General features: G+C 43.0%; 1 protein-coding gene across 1 annotated transcript in view; it reads right to left on the bottom strand.

Moving 5' to 3' along the window:
* Window positions 1-7,834, bottom strand: part of LOC106820855 (importin-13-like) — a 30,199-nt gene that overhangs the window by 9,974 nt on the left and 12,391 nt on the right. Inside the window, exons 8-17 of the mRNA XM_014825448.1 lie at window positions 6,167-6,386; window positions 5,745-5,829; window positions 5,290-5,418; window positions 4,876-4,956; window positions 4,452-4,590; window positions 3,873-4,021; window positions 2,961-3,108; window positions 2,269-2,450; window positions 1,596-1,757; window positions 361-387 (exon numbers count right to left, since the gene is read on the bottom strand). Of these exons, the coding sequence (XP_014680934.1) occupies window positions 361-387; window positions 1,596-1,757; window positions 2,269-2,450; window positions 2,961-3,108; window positions 3,873-4,021; window positions 4,452-4,590; window positions 4,876-4,956; window positions 5,290-5,418; window positions 5,745-5,829; window positions 6,167-6,386 (1,322 nt within the window). The remainder of the gene's footprint in view (window positions 1-360; window positions 388-1,595; window positions 1,758-2,268; window positions 2,451-2,960; window positions 3,109-3,872; window positions 4,022-4,451; window positions 4,591-4,875; window positions 4,957-5,289; window positions 5,419-5,744; window positions 5,830-6,166; window positions 6,387-7,834) is intronic.

The following is a 7,834-nucleotide window of genomic DNA, read 5'->3' as shown; positions in this document are numbered from 1 at the left end:
ATATATAAATATATATATAATATATATATATATATGATAATAATGATTTATGTGTTGATTTATGATTTTTTACAGAGAGTGTTGCCTTTGGTTTAATCAGAAGTGATTAATTCAAAATTTTAGCGCGTGAAATGGAAAGTTGGGTTATCACATCAAGGAACTTCCTTCAAAGAAGGGCGTTATCAAGCTACTCGCATTCTAGCAACACTTTTTATGTGTACAAATAGGGATACACAGACTACAAGGTATTGTGACAATGGCGAGCAGGGTATCCCCAGTAGGTTAGCCATGGGCACGTTACATTCATCTCGACATTAATAATGTTATCAAATTTGATTGGCTGAATACGTCCCTCTGTACCTGAGCGAGTAGAATCATGAAGGCCTTCTGATGTCAGTGTTTGGGGGCGGCCTTGTTCTGGTTCGTCTCTTTCCATGATCGTCAGCGTACGTTCCGTCATTCATTCACGAGAACGAAATGACAATCATTGGTTGGCTTGTGGCTTTCACTACCAGCGAACAGGCATCAGAACCTAAGTTGAAGAGAAGAATTCGATTAGATTGGGGGCAATAACTCGTGTAGTAATAAAACAGCATCATATATACAGCACACACGCCCACGCACAACGCACACTCACAAACACAACACATAACTGTTTTCACTGTATAAAGCGCGGCTTGTCGGCCTTGCCAACGCCGACTGCCCTTGACTCAGACGGACTGGAACAATCATCAGTCGCAGGCCGATCGGCACATTTAACTAACTTTTTGCGACGGCGACGCGACTAGTTCCACGTCGCAAGCATTGTTTTTTAGCTCATCATACATAGTCAGATGCAGAGCTTGTAGAAGTCGCATAGACGTCCCGTCCGTCCGTGCGTCCGTGCGAGCGTAGAGAGAGAGAGAGAGAGAGAGAGAGAAAGAGAGAGGGAGGGAGTTTTATCATGCAGGTACACGCCACTTAGGAGGCTATAGTAAGCTGTTAAAGCTTTGCAGTGCTTGTTGTCGCTACGATGTGCTGTAAAATGTGCGCACCACTTGGCAATCCACTTGTGAATTTTCGAAAAAAAGTGTGAAGCACCATGAGTGTTTCATTAGCAGGCTCGCTGCTTCAATGGCTGACAATCGTTGATGTTTAAGATCGCAGTCCCTGCTTTACTGCAATCTGCATTGTGAGTTGTCTAGCAAGCAAACTTTGCAGGCATATTTGCCCAAAGCATAGACAAATACACATGCATGGGTGTTAACAAAAGAAAAAGTGAAGACTGAAAAAAATGGGTCCAATAGGGGGTGGCTATGGATTCTGTGCAATATAAAACACATTTGGTGATATTTCCTGATAAGATTATTTATCTTATCAGGTATCGGTAGAAATTTAGAAAATACTACATCTAGTTAATTTGCAACATAAAAACTTGGATAAAACACTATTATACAATTATATGTAACAAGCATACATAGTTAAGATCATTAGATGCAATTCACTTTTTTTTAAATTGTAAAAATTCAAAACTTCAATTCTTTTTTTCAAAAAGAAAATCCGTTTACAGACGGACAGTTAACACCCATGTATATGGCTCAAATCTGTTCACTTGCCTGTTCCTGCAGCAGCACCTGCAGCTGCTGGATGTGTGGTGTCAGTATCAGGTTGAGATAGGCCATGATTTCGTCGAATGGCAGAACGGCTAACACGCGCCCGATGCAGACCATGATGCGTACTTGCTCCCGTGGCTTCAGCGACAAACTCAGCAGAGCTTCCTGAGATCGAAACCAGATAATCGCGTGATCGAGAGAGAGCGAAGAGAGGGGGAGAAAGGGGAAAAAGGAGAGCGAAGAGAGAGAGAGAGGAGGAGAGGGAGGGAGGAAAAAAGAGAGAGCGAAGAGAGAGAGAGAGAGAGAGGAAGAGAGGGGAGGGGAAAAGAGAGCGAGACAGAGAGCGAGAGAAAGAGAGAAAGGAAAAGAGCAAGAAAGGGAGTGGGAAGGAGGGAGAGGTGAAAAGAGAGAAAGAGACATACATTTTGCAAATGATATCATTCCAGTTACGATATCGCATGCTCCACATTACGTGTGACATATATGCTGTTCACCAAAATATCGACTTTGCGATCCATCGTTATTAAGCATCGTTTTTAGGACATCCTATCGCGACGCTGGCAGGTTAGAGCTGCCAGTCACTCTACCAGTCAGACGGATAGGTGACATGCAATGACAATCAACTATGAGGAAGGACGTCTCATGACAGCGCACTGCGCGTCGCATCAGGCGCTACCTGGCATGAGTTGAGGATGTGCTGAGAGAACGGCTTCATCAGCGGCTGGCAATCGCGTGCGATGTCTTTGAGTGCCATCGTTGCCGACGGCGCCACGTCCGGATTGGTGACTCCCTGCAGGAGCAGAGGGATGACTCCTGTCAACACCTCCGAATGGTTGTTGATCCACACCGCATACGCACCTGCATGCAATAACATTGTTCCTGTTTACGGCACGTTTGGTTGTTCACTCACTTTAAATTGAGACGAGTAGCTTTGTTTGTAGATGGGTGCCTTTTCCATACAGTTGGTTTCACTGTATCACTGCCACTTGATAGAAATACCAAGTGTGCCTCATAGACAGGTGTACATTCTACAAAGATGACTACTAACATGTGGTTGATTGGATACGCAACACAAAGTCGTAACAATGGGCGAATTGGTCGATAAAAGATGCACTGAACTTTTTAAGTTACATGAGTTACCTCTGCGAACATATAGTAAAACAAACATATATTCATTATAATCATTTATACCTCTAAATTAAAAGGTACATATTCTTATTTAAACTAAAAAGAACTCTTTTAAACTTTTACTCCTTTAACTCTTACTGTTAAAACTGTCAAAAAATGTCTATTTTTACATTCGATTAATAATTAAATTTTAATCATCTAATTGACATATTTATGCTCTCAACTAATAATTCCACGTACCTATGACGTTCAGAGCGGTGGCTATCAGCTTCAGATTGGTGAACGGTATTTGTGGCAATAAAGTAAATACCTGTGTGAGGTACTCTTTATCTGACAGCTCCACACTGTCAGCTATTGCCTCCACAGCCAGCAGGACTGCCTCTATAGACTGAAAGAAATGAAAGGTATTCATGCATGTAATGTGTGACTGCTGGCACGTGAAATAGTATGCTAGTTGCTATTTTTTAGGTCTGTCTATTTTTTAGTTAGTTTTGGGACCGCCTAGGAGGGATTACTTTCGATGGAATCATATGGTGGTTATGTTAGTCGAATTGTTGTTTAGTAAAGGAAACTGTTGTTACAGGAATTCATCACAACAGTGGCACCAGCTAGTGTGTGGCAGGATCTGCTGCATCCAGTAATGTTAGCCCACGTTTAAGAAACATATCTATTTATGAATTTCCTTCCATAAAATTACATACCGCAAACCTCATTGTCTAACCTGAGCCTGAGCAAGAAATGACGATTCACCACCATAAGGCAGTTCTAAATACGTGCATATGGGTAGCATAGGCCAATTTTGCATCTTGAATGCGTTATGCATCGTGAGATATTTTGACTGCAAAACAGTCTGCTAAACAATTGTAATAATTGCTAATGCAGCTTCACAACAGTGGCTTCGCTAGCATCCAAGCTTCCACAAACGTTTACAAATCCAACAATGCGACTACATCCACTTGACAGGTTTCAATTTTAAGGGAGCGGTAAAAACAGGTTATTTTCCAAAATAAACAGCTGGCTGCCTGTGCTATTACACTGTGGCAGGCTTTCGGTATGGAGCTGTCTGCTATGTCCTCACTGCACAACACCGTTACCGAGCATGCACAGTTGACACGCGTAATGCTCTTATTCAGTGAATAGAACAGTCTGTACCTGCCACCTGTTGTGCTGGTTGGGGTCTGCGAGAATGTGCGCTAGAGTCGAACAGAGATGCTGCAGCAGAGGCTCTCGTAGTATGTTATACGAATACATGATCGTGTCCGACACATCCTGCCTGTAGCAGCGAAACTGCTCCTTCTCATCTGCAATGCAAAATATTTATAGCGAAGAGTCTATCTCAGCTTATACAGCACTAACAAAATGATACAGTTATACAATATACTTGAGAGAAACGTCTTTTTTTTTTACATTTTCCGCTATAGACAGGTGCAGTGCTGCCACTCAGGATATTACAAAAAAGTATCAAATCTGTCCAGAAAAAAGTATCAAAATTGTCCAAAAAAAAGTATAAAAAAAGTATAAATTTGCATCAATCTACCATGATTTGTAGTCACTTGTTACCTTATACCTTATACCTTGTTACCAAATACCTGAGGTGACTGATCTACAGAGGGTCCACTAGGTGACTGATCTACAGAGGGTCCACTAGCACTGGTTTGACTGTGGTGACCAAAGAGTTAGGTAAATGTCCCCGCGAATACCACGATGTACTCTCGATCGTTATGTTCGTACCTCGGCCCCAGCTCTCATACTGCTCGTCATCAGGGAACTGAACCTTCAGCAGGAAGATGTCGACGAGCGTGGCAAACACTGGCTGCAGTATCTCCGTGTAAACTTGGAAGTGCTCCGGTTCAGCGGCGATGACGTCATCCTGAAAGCACGCGAGACAGCCGAGGCCAGGGTCGTAGTTATGAGCAAATACGTCAAATTTTGTGACTCGCTTGAGGAATGACAGAGATAGGGGCACGGCTCCCAATCAACGTGCATGGTGTGGCAGGAGGTGGATTTGCGATTGTTTTGGGCTTAATCGCATTAAATAGGCCATTTGAAAAAATTTGATTATATGAAATCTCACTTGAATGTATTACTCTTTAATATCGAAAACTCAAAAGATTATCTCACTTTACAGTCGATATATCTGTATGAATCTTCTTACCTGAAGTATATACCAGAAACCAAATGGAAGGTCACTACAATTTTCATCCACTGCAAAATAACCTGGCATACTGCTGCATTGCTGAAACATAGTGACAATCTAGAATTAGCATCAGAAGTTGGTACTATTATAAATTACAACAAATTTTTATTGACATTTAAATTATATTTTAATAATGTTCAACCAATGTACATTGTTACTGTAACAATTAATGGGCTTGTAGAGGCAAGATATTCTAAGAGTGTTCAAACCTTCTCATATGAGATAGCATAACCGATTGATATTGAAATCTAATTTCAATCTAGGTAAGTTCATGGTATTATTGACATGTGCGATAATTCATACCCTCTTAACCTTCACCCTTGCATGGGTATTTAGTATTAATGCAATGAACGTTTAGCTTAGGGTACTTACAAGAATCATACTCAGTAGCTTTGTGACATTTATCTTGTTCGGTGACTCCAGCAAAAGATTCTCAACCAATAGTTTAGAATGGTTCTCTCCAATAGCCACAAGCAACTTGAACAGACCTGTGCAGGTTTCCTGTCGAGAAAAATGATGCAAACTCTAAAAACACATCATTTAAACCGCTGACCTTTTTACCTACATATATGTTGCTCTTATTTATTTCATTATCTTGTGCTTCAAATATACGAGACAATTGTAGATGGCAAGTCAAATTAAAATAAATAAAATGCTACATGAAAGGTGTTACTGCTATATTTGACAAAATCATATATATATATATATATATAATGCATGTGTGTGTATAATATACATTTTATTTACTATGACCCCAGTACTATTGTATGAACAGTATAGTTGACGGAACACAGAACACATAACGCGTGCTATGAAACGAAGCTCACCTCATCATGCTCCTGAATAGCTCTATTGAGCAACTCATCGGTGCTCATGATATATGGTAGCAATCTCATTATACATGCCGGAAATCTGCAAATTCCACACATTTATTACTGTCACGCAGGTCTAAGCATTCTACACTATTACTACATAGCCTTTCTCCCTCCACCTCTCCCAGCTTTCCTACCTATAGCTCCCCTATCCTGATAAAAAAAATCCATCCTTACGAATGCGGTCACCTGTGTGAGTCCGGGTGCACGAACACGTTGTATATAACTCTCATTATATACATTCTGCACCATTACTACATATCCTCCTTCTCTCCCAGCTTTACTATCAGGAGTCTATCAATATATATATATATATTGATAGACTCCTGTTGCTATCCTGATATATAAATTGAAATCCATCCTTACGAAGCCGTCACCTGTGTGAGTCCGGGTGCAGGAACACGTTGACGAGCGCGTCAGCGGCGACCTCAAACAGCTGCTTGTCGTGCAGCGCCTGGATGACGATGCGCACGAGCGACTCAGCCTCCAGCAGCGGCACGCCAAACTGCACCCAGCTGGAGCAGCAGCGCAGCGCCTCCTGCGTCACCTCCTGCGGGCAGCCGGGCTGCACCAGCGCCTGGTACAGCAGCTCCAGCACTGCGACGAGCGAGAGAGATGAGAGAGGATGCGTTAGGGATGTGCGAGCGACAGACGATCGAGCGGCGCAGTCACGAACGAGAGACGAGGGAGGACGCGTTACCGGAGTGAGAGCGAGAGACGAGGGAGGACGCGTTACCGGAGTGAGAGCGAGAGACTGTTATCAAATTTGATTGGCTGAATACGTCTCGTACCTGAGCGAGTAGAATCATGAAGGCTTCCATGATGTCAGTGTGCTGTTCTGGTTCTCTCTCCATGATCGTCAGCGTACGTTCCGTCATCTTCGAGAACAATGACATCATTGTTGGCTTGTGGCTTTCACTACCAGCGAACAGCATCAGAACCTATTGAAAGAAGAATTCGATTAGTTTTGGGGCAACAACTCGTGTAGTAATAAACACATTTATATACACACACACGCACGCACACGCACACGCACAAACACACACACATACTGGTTTCCACTGTATAAAGCCGGGCTTGGGTCGGCTTTGCAACGCGACGTGATTGCCTTGCTCAGCGACTGGAAAATTGTCAGTCGCAGCGAGTCGCACATGTTCTACTTTTGCGACGCGACGCGACTAGTTCTACTGGTCGCAAGCATTGTTTTTCATGGTTACTACCCGACATAAGCTACCTTGCGATCGCTGCGACGAGATTCGTATGCATAATGACCAATGCATGCGAATAAAACAATCAGTGCATACAGTCATGTACACAACATGCACACAGCAACAAGTCATGTAAACTCATTTAGTTGCGCGATCTATAGGCGATCGTCGCTTCGACATAAGCGCATTCTGCGACTGCCTGCCAGTCGCTGTCAGTCGCGTCGCCGTCGACCTAAGCACTCAGTCGCAGTGAGTTGCAACGTGTCGCGTCGCGTCGCATTCAATCACAACCCCAAATATAACTGCAACTCAGTGAAATTCCAAGTGTCCTTTCTAACTAGACTAGTGTCACTAGACCGCTAACATGGATTTGACTGCAGTAGATCTACTATCTACCATCACACTACTGACACGTCATCGTGTATCAGCAAACATGAGATTCACCTGCTTCGCAAGTTCCACGAGAGAGCTGTGAGACACCGTGCAGTAGGTGTGGATCACCAGGTCTGTGATCTCTCCTACTATGGGAGCAGCGGCGTCCAGTAACGTGTGCATCGACCTGTTCAGTACCTCGCACACTGCCTGCAAACGCACACGCAGGCAAGAAAGTTATCTTTTATACAAGAACGTAAACATAATCGCGCACAGCCAAGAATATTATATTTTTTACAAGAAGGTACACACAATCGTGCACAACCAATAAACTGATGGAGTTAGACTACTGATTGATTGTGTAGATGATGAAAATGATGAAATCTCCCCTCTCTCTCTCTCTCTCTCTCTCTATCCTCTCTCTCTCTCCCCTCTCTCTCTCTCTCTCTCTCTCTCTCTCTCTCT

The sequence above is a fragment of the Priapulus caudatus genome, unplaced genomic scaffold (assembly GCF_000485595.1).
Source record: "Priapulus caudatus unplaced genomic scaffold, Priapulus_caudatus-5.0.1 Scaffold50, whole genome shotgun sequence".
Lineage (NCBI taxonomy): Eukaryota > Metazoa > Priapulida > Priapulimorpha > Priapulimorphida > Priapulidae > Priapulus > Priapulus caudatus.
The sequence above is the reverse complement of the archived record's forward strand: the minus strand, read 5'-3'. Positions and strand labels throughout refer to the sequence as shown.